Source organism: Octopus bimaculoides, chromosome 5 (genome assembly GCF_046866305.1).
Source record: "Octopus bimaculoides isolate indiv1 chromosome 5, ASM4686630v1, whole genome shotgun sequence".
Taxonomy (NCBI): domain Eukaryota; kingdom Metazoa; phylum Mollusca; class Cephalopoda; order Octopoda; family Octopodidae; genus Octopus; species Octopus bimaculoides.
The window spans coordinates 127,552,701-127,577,298 of record NC_142932.1 but is presented as its reverse complement, the minus strand read 5'-3'; the positions used below and the strand labels follow the sequence as shown (position 1 = coordinate 127,577,298).

The following is a 24,598-nucleotide window of genomic DNA, read 5'->3' as shown; positions in this document are numbered from 1 at the left end:
ACCCCCAAGCCAGTAGTATGTAAAAAGCACCAGTGGCCGATGCCAGTGCCGCTTTGACTGGCTTCCATGCCAGTGGCATGTAAAAAACACCATCCGATTATGATCGATGCCACCTCCAGTGGCATGTAAAAAGCACCCACTACACTCTCGGAGTGGTTGGCATTAGGAAGGGCATCCAGCTGTAGAAACTCTGCCGGATCAGAATGGGGCCTGGTGCAGCCTCCTGGCTTCCCAGACTGCAGTCGAACTGTCCAACCCATGCCAGCATGGAAAGTGGACGTTAAATGATGATGATGATGATGATGATATATAAAATTGAATTCACATTCGATTTCAAATCAGTTATGAGTGCACCAGCAATGTCTCTTAGATATGTCTATCTTATATTGATTATCTTTTACTCGGTTCACTCTTTAGACTACAGCCATGCTGGGGCACCACTTTGAAGAATTTTAGCCAAATGAATAGATCTCAGAACCTATTTTTTAAAGCCTGATACTTATTCTATCCATTTCTTTTTGGTGAACAACTAAGTTACAGATGCATAAACACACCAACATCCGTTGTCAATCAGTGACATGCACAAGGCTTTGGTCAACCTGAGGCTGTAGTAGAAGAACTCGCCCAAGACAATCATTGGGACTGAACCCGGAACCATGTGGTCAGGAAGCAAACTTCTTACCACACAGCGACGCCTGCATCTATAAGTATTTACATTTTCAAAACAACTTTTACATGGTCTTTGTACATCTGCACAAAAATGCTTTTAGAAAATATATGCACACACATACGAGAGAGAGAGAGAGAGAGAGAGAGAGAGAGAGAGAGAAAAAAAGAGAGAAAGTGGGAGAAAGAGAAAGAGAGAGAGAGAGAGAGGGAACATAGAAATAATTGTGCAAGCATATCAAGCAATACTGATAATCAATAATGTAGCATATTAAAGTGCAATAAATTATAATAAATTCTTTACTAATATGTTTAATGGCATTTTTTTTATTGAAGCTGTTCTAATGAAAAAGAAAACAAAATTACATCAAGCCATTATATTTTGTAAATCAATAAAACACAGAAATTAATATTGTTATATTCATTAATAGCATTATCAATATTATTATTGTTAAGAGCGGGCAATGAATTGGCAGAAACGATGGAGTACCAGGTTAAATGCTTACAGTATTATTTAATCTTGTTTCTATGTTCTGAATCCATATTCCATCAGGGTCGACTGATTTAATCCTCTTGAGGTCACTAATGTACACAAGTCAATTCAATTGACTATATTCAAACTCATACATAATGAAAATGGCTTTGTGCTTTAGTCAAACGAAATGAATATTTTGTTGAAAGGTGAGTTGATAGACATGATACTAAATGCTTTAAAGTATTCAGATGTGTTCAAATCCTACGAGGGTTGACTGCTTTTATTCTATCAGTATGATTGCTATAAATAGGTACCAGTAATACACTTTTAACAACCAAATTGATCACCTTTTCTAAACTACTTCTGTGTCTAAGAAACGTGTCTGTTATTGTTGGTGGTAAAGCGTAACTTTATTTGGAAAATTACTATTTCTAAATCTCACGATGAGAGATATTCAGCAACAGTACTTTGGAGTAAAGATTGTTTGCCAACATATTGTTTTGAGCTGAGTGGGGGTGCTAGATTCCATGTTCGAAAATATAAGGACACAGATCGTATCATATAGCAAGTTGGAGATGATGTCTCTTGGGGCTAAATTACAGCAACATTCATCCTAAACCTGTAACTTTATTGTTGTTGTTCTTGTTGTAGTGAAAGACGAACTGTTGCATTTGCATTTAATTTATTTATTTTAATTCCCTAAATTTTATTTTGCATTTTAACAAGAAACAATTGCGAATTGAAAGACCATGTTTTTAGTTTTTATTTCAATAACCCTGAAATTTACAATCCTAATCCTTTCGCAATTGTTTTTCCGTCAGTTACAGTGACACAGGTGGCTTAGTTTCAAATCTCATTCAAAGCCAATTCATTTCCCGACCTGCTGCTGTTGTTGTTTAGCCTTAGTTAGCTCTGACTGAACTGCACTTTGATCAAATGTACTCGAGCTGTGACCATCCTGTCCTTTTAGAAGCAGGACTACACTACCTTCCTTTACTTAAGGCTTGATGGCAAAGAATTTCATAGTTACCTTCAGTAGGTCAAGCACCCACATAAAAATCTTCATTGGATCCTCATAAATTGGTTTAAAAGGTGATTATCATTGGTGCTGGTGCCACATAAAAAGCATCCAGTACACTCTTGGCAATAGGAAGGACATCCAACTGTAGGAAGCTTGCCAAAATGGACAATGGAACCTGGCATGGCCATTGTCCTTACCATCTCCTGTCAAACTGTCCAACCTATGCCAGCATGGAAAATGGATGTTGAATGATGATGATGATGATGATATCACTAGAGTGTGGGTCTTTGCATTTCTTGGTTTAACATTTTACATTCAGAACAATAACATTTGTTAAGTTCCTACTTGATCTTTGGTTAAAAGCAGTTAGATTTAGGTTTGACAGAATGTAAGGAAATCTTTTTTTTTTTTCTGCCATAATATGAAAATATTACAAGCCAGGATATCAACCTTCACCAGTTAGTTAGGAATATTGATTTGCAATACCTTCATATTCTGATAGAAAAAAAAAAAATGATTTCATCTTATGGGACTTAATTACCATGAATGGAAGATGTAGTAAGAAAATAACAGATGCTATTAACCAGGAAAGTGAGACAGACAAATACAAAGACACTGTTTTTAGAAGCACACTAACAATAATAATGATGAAGATTATTAACATTTGGCCACAAATGTGTAATTAATTTCAGAACGTGACTGATATATATTTTATAAGATTGAGGAATATAAAATTAATGTTGATCCTGGTGGGATTTGAACTCAGAACATAGACAGATAAAACTACATTATATGAAGAGATTCTGTCTGATGTTCAGTCAGTTATGTCACCCACTTACCGAATGGCACACAAACTCATTTCGGTGAGCTGGAAGAATCTTTAGCAAATCTTACAAAATGCTTAACAACATTTCTTCTGTCAAGCAATGGGGTCAACATAATTGACTAAACCTCACCCCACTAAAAGGGCTAACCTGGTGCCAAAATTTGAAACAATCACTATGATGATGATGATGATGATGACAATGACGACGACGATGACGGTGATCATCGTCGTCATACAAGTCCTCCTTATCTTGCACCTTTTCCTTCTCTCCAAGAATGGTATGTGAAGGCACATAGCTTAGTGGTTAGCAATATTTGGCACATGGTCATAAGGTAGTGAGTTTGATACCCAGTTGCATGTTGTACTCTTGAGCAAGACCCTCTATTTCACGTGGCCTCAGTCTACTCAGCTGGCAAAAATGAGTTGTACTTGTATTTCAAAGGGCCAGGCTGGTCACCTTCTGTGTTACACTGAATTTCCCCGAGAACTACATGAACAGTATGCATCACTGTGGTGCACTCAACCACTTGCACATTAATTTCAAGAGCAGGCTGTTCCATTGAGTGGATCAACTGTAACACTCAACTTAACTGAGAGAGTGCCAGTTACCAAGAATGGCTCAATGGCCACTACAATAATAAAACATATTTTCCCCCGATCAATGTGACCTGTCCCCAAAGAAAAAGTAAAGCATATATTTTGGTTATACCTGATTCCTTAAAAGAATCTATCTTGTGCCCTGTTACCAAAGACAACATGGAACAGCAATAAAATGGACAGATTGTGGAAACCCAATGTGCCAGAGCCAAGGTAATGAAAACAACAGCTGTAGTTGCAATGTGCAGTTTATGTGGTGAAAGAGAGAGTCTGTAGTGCATGTCAACATGCACAAATGAGTCTTTCAGTGAATCTTCCAGTTAATTTAAGATTAAAGCAGTCAGAAAACATAATGTATTCGATTAAATGAAATTAATTCAGAAGATCATTTTTTAAAGTTTACATCCTGTTTCAAAACAGACACTTTAATCAACAAATCTAATGAACTAAAATTAAAACTCAGAGACATTAACACTTGCAAATATTATTGGAGCTAACAACAAAATAGTTTCTCACTGGATAGACTCCTGACTGGTCTGATGCCCACTATTCCATCTGCAAGCTTTGCTTTCACTCATTTAACTGCTGTTGTCCAAGCACAACACTACTAACACAGTGTCACCAAGCTTCCTTCAATTGAAACATTTCATGGAATGTGATCCGAAGCATAAACATGGCTTATTAACTGGAATACACAACTTAATAATATCCTTAATTGCTGTTTGATTGGATGAAAAACAAGGATGAGAGAGTGAGAAGGGTTGAAAAGGAAATGGGGGGGGGGTGTAGGGAGTGGCTAGGGTTAGGGTTGTTAGTCACAAAGTAAAGCCAGCAGAGCAGGTGGTACTGAGGAAATGGGAAGGCAAATTATGTTGATGGTTCTGCTTGATGACTTCTTGTAGCAGGCTTTCACACCGGATAGACAGCAAGCATTTAGCACTTTCCGATTGTTTACAGGCAAATAATGTTGTGATGGTAGTGGTAATGATGGAAACTGATGGCTGAATATCATAGTGGTAGTTGTGGCTGTTGTTATTGGTGGTGGTGGTAGTGAAGACAGCTATAATGATGGACATGATAGATGTTGTAATGGTGAATGAGAGATGAGCGATATGCTGGATGATTGTGAAAATAGTAGAAGAGGGAAAGGCTTTAATAACAGACAGTTTATGTTGATATTAACGAAGGAAGCTGATATTGTCAGTAATAATAGATTAAAGAAGGATTAGCTGGGGTAACTAGTGTAATTAGTACTGATATGGTGTAAGTAGTGGTGGCGGTGGTGGTGGTAAAAGTCCATCCATCTCTACCACCAATCCATACACTACATTCCAACTCCGTTCTGGAATCTGATCTCTCTACTCAGTGTAGTAAAAAAGATTTCCATTCAATGCAGCACAACAGCTCTCTTCCTCGTGTCTCTATCTGAGGTCTCTACTCCTCTCTGAACACCTCCAGCCATCAGCAAACCATTTGACTGTGTATAGCAATTCACCTGAAGCCATCATTCCTAATACACAACTCTCCCTGGGGCTCTCACACTTGTGTGTAGGTTATGGGTATGGATGGTGATGACAATGGCCAGAGCAGGCTGGTGCAGAAATGGAATCCTCTACTACTTCAAGCAGCCTGCACTGGCTCCTGGCCTCACCATTCACATCCATGACCAACGCACCAATTCTTTAATACGCAACTGGCAGAAGTACTTCACCTTTGACTCTTTCAACATACTGCCATTGTAGCCCCATAACTCCAAAAGATCTCTACAAACTTTCCAGAATATTCCTCTCTGTAAGAATTCATCTAGCTTCTATGACCCTTGAGCACTGCCCTCCAGTGCCAACTCCTATCCAAAGAAAACTTTCCAGGTATCAGTTCTCATCTTTACGCTCTGATGTCACTTCCTGTGACTCATTTTGAAGAATGCCCATTTCCCTAAACTTTTCTCACTTTTAACACCTGAAAAGTGATGAGTAAAGTTGCTAACAACCACTTCCTTTGTCTCTAACTTCTTTATAAACAAACACAAGTATACATTCTTTGGCATCAAATCTACTGTAAATTTACCTGTTAAGGTCACATACCAATGTTTCACACTCTGCAGAACTTCAGTGAAAGCAACCTTATGGCATTTGATACAAGCAGATTCTTTGAATCTCACTGTGTCTGGGATGAGAACATTTCTGCTAAGTTAAGGTGGTGAGATGGCAAAATCATTAGGATGCTGGTCGAAATGCTTAGCGGCATTTCATCCATTATTATGTTCTGAGTTCAAATTCTGCTGAGGTTGACCTTGCCTTTCATCCTTTCGAGATTGATAAAATAAGTTCCAGTGGGGTCGATATAATCGACTTGCTTCCTCCACAGAAATTGCTGGCCAAAAGCCAAAATTTGAAACCAATGTTAACCAATGTTTGTGTTAAGTTGCCTGTTGATGACTTTCATGTTTGGGATCAAGTGTCTCTTGTTAGTTTGCTCGTTCATAATATGTGCTGACGAGGACCTCTTTGAACCACATTCTATCAACTCTACTTTAGATTAGGCTTCAGCTATGTGATCCACACACTTCCTTCTTTAACTGAATTATTCACTTTCGGTTAACTCTGAACTGTACACACTACTACTACTACTACTACTACTACACAGCTAACACCACCCTTTACACCTCTTAAGCATTCCATATATATATGTTTTATCAACATACAACCTAGACGCTACCCAAGAACCAAGGAGGATACTTCAATTAGTTTTATACAAGAATGGTCAAATGAGGAGATATTTATTTTTCCTTAGACACGACACCCACCAGACATCATGCACAGAAATCCCATTAAATGGACTCGCATGAAATCATTCAGCATCACACTTGAACTTATCATCCGCATAAGTTCTGTGTCCTCTTTATATTTTCTCCCCACCAACAACAGTAGTCTCTGCTCCTTAGAACGAGCTGGCCTTGTACCACCTCTTCTCAGGAACTCCTAATTCATTCAGCTCTCCTCTTCTCTCACACTGTGTCGACTCTTCCGGGCCTCACAACACCAATCACCAGTCCTACTTCAAAAACATCCCTCTACATACTTTTCCTGCAGCCATCAACTTGCAACTCTTCAAGAGGAAAGTCATCCCATCTACCTAACTTTCAAAGACAAACTTCACCCCCCACCCTCCCCCAAAGCACCTTCTTTTAAACCAAACCAATACATAGAAAAGTGATATAAAACAAGTAATGCTAATATATTGAAATGTCTTCTAACTGCACCCCTTTTTTTGTTTTCATGCAAAAAAATTGTTTCTTCATCATAGTATAAATATATACCTGTAGTATCTTATATATTTTTATATATGTAGATACATGTAGTACCTGTAAGAATATATTTTCCGTATGTAAATGAAGTCACATTTTTTCCCAGCACTCAATACAAGTATAGAATTCATGAAGTGGATAACTTAAAAGTAACGACTGTAGCTTTAAAGTTAACCAATGATTAACAATGTGTCTAATGATGAATCACAACAAATAAAAGCAAAATACATAAAAAGCATTTAAATATTTCTAGAAACAAAAAAAATATCAAAAGAGATAGGTGTATGTATACACACTTACACACACACACGTGTGTGTGTGTGTGTGTGTGTGTGTGTGTGTGTGTGTGTGTGTGTGTGTGTGTGTGTGTGTGTGTGTATCTATGTGTGTGCACACGTCTGATATCAAATTCTATATCTAGAGTGCTGTTAGTCTCTGACACAACAACTTCCTTTCTGCCTAATATCCACATAACTATAAAATTATCAGTTTCAGATAATCCATTTAGATTAATCCTCATATCAAATACTATATCTAAATTGATATCAACATCACATAGTATATCTTAACTGCTTTTGATATCAAAGATATGTTAATTAGCAGCCATGGATGATGGCATACTGTCGTTATCTCAACACACAAGGTTGAAATGAAAGCCAGCTTTCCAGTATTATTAAGTTTAGAACATCAAACATATTCAGAGTAAACTAGTTTTCCCTATTTTCTCTATGTGTATATGTATGTTTATATATGTGTATGTATGATATATGTTGATATAGAATATTTCTGAAAACTTCAGCACTTTAGGTAGCAACTTTATAATAGTTTGAGGTGCTGGGTGAATAAGATAAAGAAAATACTATATCGTCATATATATGTATATGCATCATATTAGATGTGTGTGTGTGTGTGTATATATATGTGTGTATATATATATATATATATATATATATATATATATATATATATATATATATATATATATATGAGAGCAACTGTCTTTGAAGACTCATATTGTCGTTGAATGTTCAAAATGAGGAGCAGATAGACAGCTGACAACTGATGAAGGGTCATTTCTCTGTGTTTACTTGTCCAGCTTTCTATTTTTTTTCTCTCGTTGTTTATGTATTTAACTCGTTTGTCTACATAGTTCATGTTGTTTACACAGTTGGTGATACCCCGTACTCATAAATATAGATATATACACATATATACACACACATACATGGTTGCTTGCAAGGAAATGTAGTTCACTTCACAACTGCATGTTTTCAGGTTCATTCCTGCAGCATGTCACTGGGGACAAGAACCTTTGGGCTGACCAATGCCATGTGAGTGAAACTGGAGGACAGAAACTGTTCAGCAGACTCTGCTGTTTGTGTGCGTGTGCAGTTTTCGTGTGTACAGCTGCTTGTGTTTTGGCCCTCTTTCTCTGCTGTATAAAAACAATGTGGGTAGCAAAAACAAGTTGGATTATAGAGAGGCTCATTGTTGAAAAGATCAGAAGTTGGAAACAAGTAAAGTATGGCATCAGAAAAGGCCTCCACCCGTAGCAGAACTGCCTCACTATGCCTCAGCCATATCATGTAAGTTTGGAAAAAGCAAATATTGAAAGTGATGACAATGTACATACACACACTCATATGTACATATATGCATACACAATACATATATTTAAAACAAAAATGTGTAAAATTACACAGGGTGAAAACATAATTTGATACAGAATTTGCAACAGAGTAATAAGATGTGTTACATCAAAATGTGATAGTCGTAGTTTTGTCTAGTGAAACTCAAGTGAAGTTTGATCCCACTGTGTCACACTTTGGACAAATACATTTTACTGTAGTCACGGGCAGATAAATCTGGCAAGTTTCATCACCGCAGCCATCTAATGTTCACCTTCCATGCTGGCATGGGTTCGACAGTTCGACAGGAGCCAGCCAGGCATAAGCCTGCACCAGACTTCTGTAGCTGTTTTGGCTGGGATTTTATGGCTGGATGCCCTTCCTAACACCAACCACTCAGCAGAGCTTCTAGGCAGAAATTACATGTAGCCCATTGTTTATATATGTGTGTACATATGCACATACATATGGATGCATACACAAAATTCTTATACAGTACTTCAGATACAAAAATTTGCTAGATCTTGTTGCAGTTTGAACTCTCATTTACTATAAATCGCAAGCCTTCAATTCCTTAAGCAAAAACCAAAATGGTTACCCATCGAACAAAAAAAAACAAAAATGAAGGAAAGGAACAAGAAAGAATGAGAAGAAAGTTAGAATGGAATGAAGGGGCCACTCACAGGGCTTTGGTCAGCCTGAGGCTGTAGTAGAAGACACTTGCTCAAGGTACCACGCAGCAGGACTGAACCTGGAACCATATGGTTGAGAAGAAAAAACTTCTTGCCACATAGTCATGCCTGCACCTAGTTTAATGACACACTGCACATGTTAAATGGTTATCTATGTAATATGGTCTATGGAGGCCTGTCTAAAAGGGGTTTTGATGTGCCAAATCTGCCTAACAATCTCTAGTTTATGGAAAAATATGTTTTGGAAATATTCCAACAACACAAGGTTAACACTTACCTTGGCCTGCACTTGACCCTAGCACTCCAGATAGACATATTAGAAACCTGTTTGGATGCTGACCTTCACAAACCTCACATCTCATCACACATAGCCTCTCCATATGAAACCATATTCCATAAACGATCGTATTACACATACAATATCCCATTAAACTAATATGATACCATCTTCAAGCATATCAGAAACATACGAACCCTTTGAGAGAGGCCACCTCAATTCCCCATCTCATGTACATTTTTAGACAATTTTAGTTAACACAAAAACATCTCTTATACAAATTTATTCGGCTTTGATATCAGACACTATACTGCATATAACAGAACATCACATTTGTCTATCAAATAACTTTCTGCAAGTATTTCCCCATTGAAAATGCAGTCAAAACAAAGAGGCATAATTTTACTTACAAAAAGAAAAAAAATGTCTCTTTCATCTCATTCTTGCTTCCCCCCCCCCCCCATGTGCAGCCACTTTGTGACCAAGGGAATGAATGGCATGCAAATTTGAACACCAATAGTTCAAATGGCCATAAAACTTAAGTAGTTTATTTATTTAACATAAATCATCCTCTAGCGTCTGTTGTCCATGCTGGCATGGGTTGGACGGTTCGACCCGGGCTGGCCAGCTGTACCAAACTGCAGTCTGGTTTTGCATAGTTTCTACAGCTGGATGTCCTTCCTAATGCCAACCACTCTGAGAGTGTAATGGGTGCTTTTACATGCCACCAGCAGGGATGTCATTTGCATGGCACTGGTATCTGCCATGACTGCAACTCTACTTGGCTCGATGGGTTTTATTCTCAAGCACGACATAATGCCAAAGCTCTTGGTCATTGTCTCCATGAGGCCCAACACTCGAAAGGAGCTTTTCACATGCCAGCAGCATCGGCCACTTCACCTCCGTGAGGCCCAACGCTCAAAAGGTGTTGATTACGTGCCACTGGGTGCCAGTTACATGACACCAGCATACTAAATAAAAATCATTTCTAACTCTACTGTTGACAATGAATTTAATCTGCTTGTTGAATGTTCACCCTGTCACAGATGTGTGTGTCGTCATCATTTAATGTGTTTTCCATGCTGACATGGGTTGGACAGTTTGGCAGGAGGTGGTAAGGCCAAGGGCCATGCTAGGTTCCATTGTCTGTTTTGACAGTTGGATGCTTTTCCTAATAGCAACCACTCTACAGAATCAACTGGGTGCTTTTTATAAGGTGCCACCACTGATAGGGTCACCAAGTACCTTCAAGATGTGCGCATGCACACACACATATGTCTATGTACAAATGCAGATTTTAATTCCATTTTTAATGCAAAACTCTGTACCACATCAGACAATTTCAAAGGTTAAAACTCTCAAACTCTTCTTTAGTTTACAATGACTTCATACTTTCTTTGAATGGAAAATAGAATAAAGGTTGTAAACCATCTTAAACTCTTCCTACAATCCACTTTCAACTTGGTGGCCATCCACACCTTTCCTTTACTTGATCCTCTCTCACAAGAAAAAACATTTATTTATAAATTAACCGAGTTTCGGTCAGCATCTATACATCTATATCTCAGTTCTGTTAAACAGCCTGTTGCCCACTCTCTTAAGCCACACATTCAGTGAATCAACGCATTACATGCTGTGTGTGCATACACAAACAATCCTATGCAAGGAGTCAATTCAACTACAACCACACTTAAATTCCTTCACTCCAACTTTTAGTAGCCTACCACTACCACCACACAAGTAGCAGGAAAACTTCAAAGATTAAAAAACAAATTGAAAATTGAAAGAGAATGAAAAAAGGGGAAAATAGAAACGCAATTACTTGAAACAAAAAAAAAAAAAATTACTAAAAGAATCTGATAAGGAAAAAAAAAACTGGAAACAGAAAAGGAGGGAAAAAAGTCAATAAAAAAGAACAAAATGCAATATGTCGCCATATAATCTAAAAAGTTGGTAAAATTGCAACTCACCTCGATTGAGGATATTTTGAAATACACTTTCAGGTGTTGAATCATTAAATGGTGGCACACCAGTGAGAAATTCAAACATACATACACCAAGAGCCCACCAATCAACAGCTTCATCTGTAAACATAAAACAAAACAAAATGATCTACATGTATGTATATATATAAGCATGTATGTATATCTGAGAAATAAAAACTATGAGAGAAACTGGCATCTCTGTTCAGAGTGTGTGTGTGGAAGCTCTAATAGAATTAAAACTATCTACAAAGAAAATTACATGGAATTGCTATGTTGCAACATGTCTCCACAGTTCTTTGTGATACAGAGAAAACTATGTTATATTACAGTTACATTGACTTTTGCAGATATTTTCCAACCTTATTTCTGAGAGATAGCATGGCAAGAAAGGGAGAGGGGGGGGGGGGGGAGTGGCACTTTTTTTTTTTTTCCCCACAGTGAAAGATAACATCAAGTAAAATGAAATACTTTGCAATAAAAAAAGAAAGGAAACTGGTAAAAAAAAAAGAAAAAATTCACTTCGAAAATAATTACTGTTCTTAAAAACGTAATTTTAAAGCTCACATTTTTTTGTTTTTAATGGAAATGAAGTAGTCATTGACATCATCATTGCTGTCATCAAAACTAGCATTGTCGTCATCGTCATCATCATCACCATAACCATCTTCTTCTACATCACTTACATTACTGACAAGTCATCAATACCTCTAATCATTAGAAATATCACCAGCATCGCCTGTGATACCACTGCAACCACCACCACCATCATCATCATCATCATCATCATCATCATGGGCATCATTTTAACTACATTGCAATTACTACCACTAGCATCACTGCCCATTTCACATAGGGACTTCAATGTTCACCGATACCATCAACAGCTTCCCTTGGTGTTAGAGGACTCTGCAAAACCCACACCATCAAATCCAAGCATACACTGATTGAATAAATTACATCTCCTGACATTATTTCCAAAACAAAACGGAACCTAAAATTGTTCCAAGTCAAACTGTAAAACTATTGGTACGGCAGTCCAAATTGTCTCTTTTGTTCTTGGTGCACACAGAACAATTTAAAAAAAACTGGATGCAATACCCAAGGCTTTAGGTACACCAGATATATTAAGATGTGCGCAAATGGCCGTGAGGAAGGTGTGGTGTCTTTGAGCTGTGGGCAGGAGCTAAAGCATAGTTACACACAAGCTGACTGTAAAAGATCTGTGTTGAAGGAGAAGATGAACAAGACTTTCAAATTTTAGCACAAGGCAGTCATTTTGGGGGAAGAGTGCTGATTGATTAGGTTGACCCCAGTGTTTGACTGGTACTTTATTTTATCAGTCCCACAAAAGGATGAAAAGCAAGGCTGACCTCAGCAGGGGTTGAGCTCAGAATGTGAAAAGCTGGAAAAAATGCTGTGAAACATTTTGTTCAATGCGCTAACAATTCTGCCAGTTTATGACATTATATTATTATTACATTCCCATGCCAGGAATTGAACCCAAACTATCTGGATGAAAGCCAGGAATCCTAACAATGAGACTACATAGCAACATCAACAACAACATACAAGCAACATTTGTCATCTTATACATTTAGATGTACAAAAGGTGGGAGCGAAACAAACAATATAAAAAAGGTACTGCCACTCACTGAAACCAGCATCTGCTGCGTTACATAGAAAATGGTGGGCAAAGGAATCGGTCAATTGGCTGAATAGTAAAAAGTTCATACCTCCATCAGTGACACTAAACAAATTCCTCTTCCCACATACTTTGTTGCAGAAATCAAGTGAAAGAATGACAATGGAACCAGCAAGATTGGTAGCCAATCTTGTCGAAAGCAAATAGAACAAAGAATAAGATTAAAAAAAAAGAGAAGAAATTTAGACAGCTGGAAATTTTCTTTTTTAGGAAAAGACAAAAGGGGATCTAAAAATGGGAGATGAAAGCTAACACATTCTTTTCCAGTTATATTCAGTTTTGGTTTGGAAACAAAAATAAAAGGACAAAGGGAAAACAATAAGAAAAATATAGCCAGTTGTTAAAAGTGACGGTGCTAGGAGTGTGTGTGGGGAGGAGGGTGAGAGTGCTTATGGACATCATAACCTTCTATATCTTTAAATCCAGATTTGCTTTTGGCTAAAAGCTCTTTTGCTGTTGTTTGCATTCTCTGGTTATAATGTTGCTGGCAATGGTTGTGGCAACATGAATGTGTGTGTGTGTGTGTGTGTGTGTGTGTGTGTGGTATGTTCTTATATTGTTTCTGCAAACTGTGTGTGTATACATTTGTATTGTGAACATGTAATGAAATATGAGTATGCTTGTATGCATGTGTGTGTGTGTGTGAAAGAGAGAGAGAGAGAGAGAGAGTGTGAAAGATGAAAAAGATAAGACCAGATGCAACGGAAAAGGGAGTGTATTTTGTAGTGTGCATGTGATGCAAAATAAGTGTTGCATTGAGATAATTTGCAAAGAAACAAAACAAAACAAAAATGCAATGAACCAACAAATAAAGAAATAAAAATGTGAGATGTGAGGTCATCAGCTGACCATGCTTCAGATAATGTAGATAATCTCATTCCTACCTGCCACACACACACACGCACACACACACACACACACACACACACACTCTAGGGAGAAAAGGTTTGGTTAAAGACAGACAAATACATCGACAGTGAAGCAGTCAGTCATACACTTCTGCCACTCATTTTTGTCGCTTCCTTGGAGGGAGTAAATACAACAGGAAAGAAACATTTTTCCCATGCACGCACACATGGGCGTGGGTATATGCATGTGCGTGTGTTGTTGTTGTTGTTGCTGTTGTTGGCTTTTCTGAGTTTACAGATCCTAAGGATTTGGCAGCATTGATATGCGTAGTTGAAGATCTGTGTGTTTCACCCACCTCCTAATGAAACAGGGAGTAGGAAGAGAGGGAGGCAGAGTGAGAGAGAGAAAGAGAGGGCTAAATAACATTTATCTTAAGGTTAGATTATATATTTTTTTTCTTCTCCCAGTTTCCAGTAAAGCCACCTGCTACCGTGGCCAACAACAACAACAACAACAACAACACACACTGTTACCAGCCACAGCCACTTAGCTGTTTGTGGATTTTCCCCAACAGCTTATCAACAACTCTACTATGTTAGACACAATAACAGTGCAATGTTCCAAGTGTCTTTTGATGCCAACCCAAACTCATTTCACTTTTATCTATTTCTTTTTCCCAGTACATACAATTCTATACATGTGGATGTGAAAGCCTGCTTTTCTTGGCACAATCTCAAGAAGTCTATCTTCCACTTGTCAAATATAATGCTTTTGTTTGAATATGCCACTTCTCTTCATACATGGCATGATATGTATAGATATATATACGTACACATCACAAACAGTTCATGGTTGTGTATTGAACATGATGAGGACTTTTATGTCTAATTAACACAAGTTTCTGAGAATGGCAATAGTATTTAATCCAAGAATAACATGTCATGTTACATGTTAAAACCGTTTTTGTGTTAGCATAAGCAATCAAGGTACCAGCCACGTCTTTCGGTGTACTTATTACATTTCCAGTTGAGCTTTACACACATGCAGCTAAATAATGTCAAATGTCCCTAAATTCTAATGACAATGTTCTCCAGATCATATACATTGCTTCAATACCATTTCTCTTTGGTTAGATGTTGAATGCCAACTATGGCATTCAATTAGTCATAAAATCCTATATCAGTGGATATATTTACTAAGATGCCTCTCTAGGGCTCTCTCGATGATATACTCAATACAGTGCAACACTGAGTAATATCATGTCCCAATTCGCTTGTTCAATGTGGAAAGTATTTCAGTATAAGACACTCAGATCAATCCAAAGATGAACTTCTTATATTTATTATCACCAGATAAAATCCAGAGATTATTCAATGGACAAAACATACTCTTGATAATATTGGGGTTGATCTCAATAAAAAGAAATTTTGATTAGTAAGATCTAAAATGCCTAAGCTACTAATAGATTAACAGAGTTGCTTGAATTTTTAGCATGGAGCATGTATTAAATCTTCATCTTATAAACCTGCAACTTATTACCACTGCTAATAATAAGACATACTAACTCTTGTGTTTGATCTGAAGCTCTGGTTTTTGAAATTCTAGTTGAGAAATTAATTTTTATCTTCTATTTGAAGACATGTTAAATGTTCAAAACTTAATCCTCGGACCAAGTGAAATACAAAAACAAATAGCAGTTTATGGTTCAATAAAAAAAACCCAGTAGAATGCCTGGCATTAAAATATGAACCTTGTACCAGATTTTCTCTGACCAGCTGACAAGCAGAACTGGGAAGCTCCAAAGAATTTTGTGATTAATCTTATCTTTTGCTTGTTTCAGTCATTAGACAGTAGACATACTGAGGCACAGCCTTCAAGGGTTCTGGTCAAACAAATTGAGCCCAATACTTACTTTTAAAGTCTGGTTCTTATTCTATTGGTCTCTTTTACCAAACTGCTAAGTTAACAAACATTTAATAGGATAGTTTGATTTGGATCAATGGAGAACACAGTAAGAATGTACCATGGTATCAGACTTGGACTTTACATCAATTCTCCTGTAAAATATTTTTGTCCCACAAGTGATGCAGCACAAAAACACCCATACATAGAAAAAAGTGTAAATAGGAAAAGAAAACATTCACACATACCCAACCCATCCTCTCTCTCTCTCTCTCTCTATCTATCTACATCTATCTATCTATAAATATATATATATAATCATAAATATATAGGGATTGACAGTAACCTGCTTCTCCAACATACTCCAGTATGTTGGAGAAGCAGGTTACTGTCAATCCCTATATATTTATGATTATAAATGTTTTTTACCGAAAAGGTTTTTTCATACTGAGCTACCCGGCAAAATTGTTAATTATTAATTTTATTACTAATTGACGATTCCCTGCCCTGCATATCTATATCTATAAATATATATATACATACATATATGTGTGTGTGTGTGTGTTTGTGCATTGTTTTAGAATATGCATCTATATACATGTACGTGTAAACTTCCATATACAACTTTCAAAGTATATCAGTAATTTAAAAAAAAATAAAACAAATCAACAATTTTGAGTGACGACAATAAACGAAAGGAAGAGAAGCAACAGAAAACTTCAATATTTCAAAATCTGAATATATTTTGACAAGTGGAGAAGGAGGGGGGGGATGAAATAATTTGATAAAATGTTTGGAAAAATTAACAGAACATTAAAAAAATATGAAGAGAAAATAATAAAAAAAGACATCATGTTATGCTATACATATTTTACATTTGTTTAAATGTAGAGGTACTGGTAAATTCTGGCATTGTACATATTTAATAGGCTGTCATAGCCAATCAAGCTTATTGTTTTTTCAAAAGAAAGTTGTAGCTCGAAGTCTTTTGGACAACTTATATTATTTTTATTTTGATAGACAGCTTATTAAAAAATATTTGGGAAATTTATCCACCAAGCTATTTAGCATCATTTCCTTTAGCTTAACTGGCACTCCGTCGGTTACGACGACAAAGCTTTCAGGTGATTTGATCACTGGAACAATCTGCTCATCAAATTAAGGTGCAAGAGGCTGAGCGGCCCACAGACATGTGTACCCTTAATGTAGTTCTCAGGGAGATTCAGAGTGACACAGAATGTGACAAGGCCAGCCCCTTTTGAATTACAGGTACTGTTCATTTTTATCAGCTGAGTGGGCTGGAGCAATAAAGTGAAATGAAGTGTCTTGCCCAAGGACACAATGCACCAGCTGGAATGAAACTCACAACCTTACAATCACGACAGATACCCTAACCACTAAGCCATGTGCCTTCACTTCTTTTACTACCTCTCTGTCTCTGTCTATCTCACTCACTCTCTCTCTCTTATACATGGACAATAAACATATGTTAATGTGCTCACATATTAGTATACATAGACAGTTAAGCAAACGCACACACACGCACACATACGCACACACACACACACACACACACACGCACATCAGGGCATCAAAACTAAACAGAGACAAGTGAATGGCAGAAACGGAGGCAAGAAATTTTACGTTTTTGTTTGGTCATTGTAATGGTGGTGGTGAAGTCATTTGTCAGGTTACATCAAATTCTTACACTATTCACTTCCCACAGCAAAATCATCAGATTTGTCAATTCAGCAATTCAGCCAAAAAATGGTCCTTTGTAGTTTGGTTCAATAATAAAATACTTAGCCGAAAGAATTCCACTGAAGAAAATGCCAATTGATGACAATTAAGAAGGAAATATGCAGAATGTACTGGCTGTGTAGTTAAACGAAAGGTTTATGGGAAGCAAATACAAAAACCACTCCAAATTCATCAATGTATATTGCAATAAAACATTATTAGGCCGGCATCAAGAATGCCCCATCACTTTGAAACTGAAGAAATGACAGCAGAAAAGAATTCCAAAATTTTAAGAATGATCTTCTTACTTAATTCTTGGAGATCTCACATAAATATATGCATATAACACCACCACCACCACCAACAAATAAATAAAAAAAGTAAAGATGACATCTCTGATTGTTAGAGAGACAGTAAGTGTTGTCAAAAAAAAAAAAAGAAATGTATAAGCATCTCCACAGGAGACTATCTTCCAGATATAATTGCCTAAATTTCAGACTGGCCAAAGAATAATGTGGACTTGTCTGCTTCATTAGCCTTTTCCCTCCCTCTCCCCCTTCTCTCTCTCTCATTCTCTTTCTACCAATCATTTTCAAGAAAGGAGACATACGGAGGTTTAGGGTGATACAACATAACATGACAAAAAAAAAAACTGTCTGGAAATATCTAACTCCATACTGGTGCAGCATGAGAGTTACCATCACCATTCTTGTTGAGTTTTCCTCATGCTGGCATAGGTTAAACGAGTTATATATGTCCTACTTGTTTTTCAAGTGTGGTAAGCACCATTTGAGCGTGATTGTTGCTAGCATCGCCTTACTGCCACATGTGCCGGCAGCACATGAAAAACAACATTCAAGCACGGTCGTTGCCAGTGCTGCTGGATCGGCTCCTGTGCAGGTTGCATGTAAAAAACACCTTTTGAGGGTGGTCATTGCCAGAACTGCCTGACTGGCCCTCATACCAGTGGCACGTAAAAGCACCCACTACACTCTTGGAGTGGTTGGCATTAGGAAGGGCATCCAGCTGTAGAAACCTTGCCGGACCAGACTGAGCCTGGTGCAGCCTTCCAGCTCACCAGTCCTCAGTCAAACCATCCAACCCATGCCAGCATGGAAAGTGGACGTTAAACGACAACGATGATGATGATGATGATGATGATGGTCCTTTATTCCTCTGGTCTTCAGAAGTTGAAGCACCAAAACCACCAAAGCTTCAGGGTTTATTCTTCACACAAACAACACTGTTGCTCCCATGTGATATCAATGTGAAAACAGATGGAGACATTGAGGGCATGAGCAAACAAGTGTATGACAAACTTCTTTATCTTTTATTTGTTTCATTAGATCGTGGCCACGCTGGGGCACTGCCTTAAAGAATTTTAGTCATATAAATCAACCCCAGCATTTGCTTCTTTTTAAACCCGGTAATTATTCTATTGGTTAAACTGCTAAGTTAGGGAGATGTAAACACACCAACACTTGTCAACCACAGACACACACACACATACATACATATGTATGAGGGCTTCTTTCAGTTTCCTTCTACCAGATCCACTGACAAGGCTTTGGTCAGTCCAAGGCTATAGTAGAAGACACTTGCCCAAAGTGCCACACAGTGGGACTGACTCTGGAACCATGTGGTTGGGAAGCAAACCACATAGCTATATCTGTGCTTGTTTGGTTCCTATCAACTGAATTTCACTAACAATGCATTGGTCAGCCTAAAGTGCTAAACAATTGGCTGGAATCCAGAGCTATGTGGTCATGAAGTGCATTTCATAATCAGAGGTATGCCAGCACTTACAAACAAATCCATAGACAATGACATATCACATGAAAATAACAAAGGTATATATATGCATTCAGCTCTTGAATAAACAACACATGTAGGTGCCACTCATTAAGTCACATTTGATAGTCAACCCAAGGCTAAAGCAGAAGATAAATGCAGTTGAATCAAACAAAGAACCTCTTGGGTACAGAGTAAACGTCTTAATTGCATAGCCATGTTGGTTTGGGACTTGACAATTTTGCCATTTAATATTGGCAAGGCCAGTCATAAGGTTGTTGATAAATGTCAATACTTGATACACAAACTTTAAATATTAAGTGTGGCTGTTGCCATTTATACTTATCACTGATGCACTTGCTTAAGAAATAGATGTACTCTGCTAACTTAAGTAAACATATTCACAATTTTCCCCCAAGTCCTGAAGTTACTGTCACCTCAATGGCCACAAAGGATAATCACGGTACTCTATTAAGGTAGTCAAATTCAACTCAGTGTATGCATAGAGTCCTGGCAGAAGGCAAAGCGCTCTAGTACCACTTCATCTCATATCTTACATAAATATACATACATTATATATATATATATAGATATAGATAGATAGATAGATAGATAGATAAATTGATATATATATATATATATATATATATATATATATATATATATATATATATATATGCATACACTCTCTGAGTGGTTGGCGTTAGGAAGGGCATCCAGCTGTAGAAACTCTGCCAAATTTAGATTGGAGCCTGGTGTTGCCATCCGGTTTCTCCAGTCCTCAGTCAAATCGTCCAACCCATGCTAGCATGGAAAGCGGACGTTAAACGATGATGATGATGATGATGATACATGGGTACAGGACGTCACCAGCGGTGTAAACAACATGATGTGCGAAAACAAACGAGTTAAATATGCAAACAATAAGAGAAAAAAGGAAAACCGAATAAATAACACAGAGAACAACCTTTCATCAGTTGTTGGCTGTCGATTTACTCCTCATTTTGAGCATTCAACAACAATATGAGTCTTTGAAGACAGGTGCTCCCATAAATTCCCAAATAAAATTTGGCATTTATGGAGGGTCAAAGTCGGGAACAAAAACAGGACAGTGGAAACATACAAGGAAACCGAACAAAAACAAACATGGAAGGCCGTTAGACCAGAACGAGAGGAAAGTAATATATATATATATATATATATATATATATATATATATATATATATATTTCAACAGCCATGCACAATGTGATAGATACACACACACACACACACACACACACACACAAATATATACATATACATATCCTCTTTGCCAGTGTCTTCATAGAGGAGATTGGAAAGGGCTGATGTATTGTAGATGTGGAACTTTGTTTTGTGAGAGGTAGAGTAGTTCCAACAGAGAGGCTTTCAAAGAGAATGCATGACCCCGGCGGTCAGACCACATCTGTGCTTGGTATAATTGTATGTTGGTTCATACCAGACGAATGAGAGAGGTGTGCTCAATACATATCGTAGAGGATATGGTAATTTTTTTATTGAGACTGAGAATTTGTTTTGACACTCAACTTTCAGTTTCAATATATATGAAGAAAACACCTACACATATATACACGTGTGTGTGTGTGTGGGGGGGGGGGGTATATAAGTGTGCGCACACACGTGTGTGCGTGCTTCATCATCCTCGTTCGATATCTGTTTTCCATGCTGGTAGGGGTGCAGGAGCTGGCAAGCCAGAGTGCTATACGGCAGGGTTTCTACAGCTGGATGCCCTTCCTAATGCCAGACACTTTACAGAGTGTACTGGGTACCTTTTGTATGGCACCAGCACATACATATATACACTCATGTTTGTGTGTGTGTGTGTGTGTGTGCGCCCGTATCCATATATATGTAATTTTATTTTGGAACCAATATATTTATTCAGTTTGCATCTCTGCTTATCATTCAGTCCCTCATATGTAAACAAACATGAAAGATTGACTCAGCTATGTTTTGAACTTCTGTCTTTTAATATGGAACTGCACAAGTCAATTTTTTCCCCCTTACAATGAACAAATACCATGTTTAGTAGGAAAAGTATCCTGTAAAATGTATTAATACATTTTTGAGGTACATAGTTTTCATTATATCTCCCAGTTTATATTTCCTGTTCATATTAAATCTCTAAAAATTTTCACCCTTTGAAATGTTAGCATACATCTTTCAAATGTATAAATTTTAACAAAATTTATTCAAGGAGAGAATGTGATTTGCCTGTAGCTTCCAGTTCCCTTCTCCCAGCATAAGAGCTGACTTTTATAATAGCACGTTCAACTCATGCCACCATGATACTACGCACACTGCGAGCTGCAAAGTGATCTTCTTAACCCAACACAGCCATGCATTTGTGTGTGTGTGTGTATATATAAATATGGCTTGTCTATTCTCTTCAAAGCATCCAATCCATGCCAGTATATAAAAAAGAGGACATTTAATCATGGTGATACACACACACACACACACATCCAGACCCCCCACCACACACATACATACACATATAAATAAAAATTTTCAGGATTTAAAAGAAGCAGATATGTAGATAGTGAAAGCACCAAGGTAGAGTCGGAGAGAGTGCACCTGGGTACCGACAATGTATGCGGACATATACATGCTTACTAAAGCAAATACAGATTTGCCCTTCCAGTTATGCATACATTCACAAGCAACTGACAGCAAACACAAGGTGTCATCAAAGTCATACAGGGTTACACTCACTGCATTTATTCCACTTCGGATATAGACTGAAAATCCAAACGTATGGCAGGTTCCAAGTTAGGTGAAGAATAGATAATAACACAGATGGGTACAACCCATGCGTTTAATAATAAAGAGAAAATTCTTGGTACAGTATTTTATATATTTGCAAGAATGAGATGGCTTTTTGAGGGGATAATTTTAATTTTAAGCTTAAAATTAAAATTATCCCCTCAAAAAGCCATCTCTACTCATACTTGCAAATATATAAATATAGATTATTATATCAGGGGCTATTATGATAAGTAATACCTCGTGCTGTAATGGGACTCTAAAGTCAAACTACTTTAATAAATACACATAGGCACCAAAATTGTGGGAATGAACATAGAAGTTCCTTTAAAAATGGTTTAGCTGTGTATATTTATTGAAATAGTTTGACTTTTGAGTCCCATTACAGTATGAGGCATTGCTTATAGTAATAGCCTTTGATATGGTAATGTATTTTATATTTAAAGTAAAGAATCATACTTTGTATTAATTTTTTTCCTAAACTGGTTTTCTATGCTGGCTACTTGATAAACCCTATATAGATTTTATCCTTGTGTATATATATATATATATATATATATATATATATATATATATATATATATATATATATATTAGGGACAAAATCCAAAATTACAGGTAAAAAACTCTTGAAAATTGGTTATTTTCCCTAAAACTATATATTTTATATATATATATATATATATATATATATATATATATATATATATATATATATATATGATTGACCGTTGACTGAACACTATTCAATTTTTTTTCTCCGTGTTTTTCTCCTTGTCTCCGTATTCTTTCTGTTGAAGAGCGTAGCTCGAAACGTCAAAGACTTTCCGTATTCCCGAGCGTCATACTAATATATACTTTTGTTATTTACACCACCTGTCCTCGTCTGTTGTTATTTTTTGTATATTCTCCCATATATATATATGTATGTATATATAGGGAGATATAGTATAGTGGCAGGCGTGGCTGTGTGGTAAGTAGCTTGCTTACCAACCACATGGTTCTGGGTTCAGTCCCACTGCATGGTACCTTGGGCAACTGTCTTCTATAGCCTCGAGCCAACCAAAGCCTTGTGAGTAGGTTTGGTAGACGGAAACTGAAAGAAGCCCATCATGTATATATCTGTGTGTATGTGTGTGTGTGTGTGTGTGTGTGTGTCTCCCCACCATCGCTTGACAACCGATGGTGTGTTGACGTCCCAATAGCCTAGCGATTCAGCAAAAGGGGCCAATAGAATAAGTACTGGGCTTAGAAAGAATAAGTCCCGGGTCAATTTGTTTCACTAAAGGCGGTGCTCCAGCATCGCCACAGTCAAATGACTGAAACAAATAAAAGAGCAAAAGAGTATATATATATGTTTGCCACCACCACAACCTCATTTAGGCCTAGCAGCCCTTCCTGTTTGTTTTCACTGTCCTGCTTGTGTTACCTATTTTGACCCTCCACAAAATCCCAAATTTTATTTAATTTGCTTTGTGGGAGCAACTGTTTTATCGAAAGCGTATATTGTTGTTAAATGTCTGAAATACGAGACTAGAGAAACAGCCAACAACTGATGAAGGGTCGTTCTTTATGTTTGTCTTGTTTTCCATTTGTGTCTTTCATTGTCTGAAGGAATGGTTCATGTTCCATGTACTCATGCTTTGTATTTATTTTTATTTTGTTTCGTACACGTTTTGTGATATCCTGTGCGTACATATGCATATATATATATATATATATATATATATATATATATATTTAAAAAAACATATATCAGAAAAGAAACACACTCGAAAGAATAGAGCAGTAATTATTATTACAACAAAAATTTTAATTTTGGACACAGAATTAGCAAAGGTTTCGTATCCACATAAAGTCTGATGAGCTGTCCACAAGGCTTTGCCTGTATGGATAGAGAACTTTGGTAACTATGTCCAAAATTCATATTTTTGTTGTAATAATAACAATAATAATAATAATAATAATTATATATATATATATATATATATATATATATATATATATACATATATACATAGGGCCTTTTCCAGTTTCTGCCTGCCAAATTTATTCTCAAGGTATTGTTTGGCCTTGGGCTATTTTCTAAGGTACTTATGCAAGGTGCTGCATTGTGGAATAGAACCTGAAACTATGGAGTTGCAAAGTGTGTGAGCACGTGCATGCGTGTGTGTGTGCATGTGTACGCATGTGTAGATGAGTGTCTGCAAACAATATTAAAATCACAATGTGTAGACAGAGCGGTACACTAATGTTTTTCAGCATATATTTACGAGGTAGTATATAGTGCAATTCAAATAACCTCAGACAGCATCGCCAAGATATAGAGAAA

General features: G+C 37.0%; 1 protein-coding gene across 2 annotated transcripts in view; it reads right to left on the bottom strand.

Moving 5' to 3' along the window:
* LOC106867829 (serine/threonine-protein kinase greatwall) overlaps positions 1-24,598 on the bottom strand; it is a 729,021-nt gene that overhangs the window by 159,712 nt on the left and 544,711 nt on the right. For both annotated transcript variants that reach the window (XR_016242045.1, XM_089353060.1), the window contains exon 13: positions 11,460-11,573. Coding sequence is in view for 1 of the 2 variants with exons in the window: in XM_089353060.1 (XP_089209186.1) it covers positions 11,460-11,573 (114 nt within the window). In the remaining variant the exon portion in view is untranslated. The remainder of the gene's footprint in view (positions 1-11,459; positions 11,574-24,598) is intronic.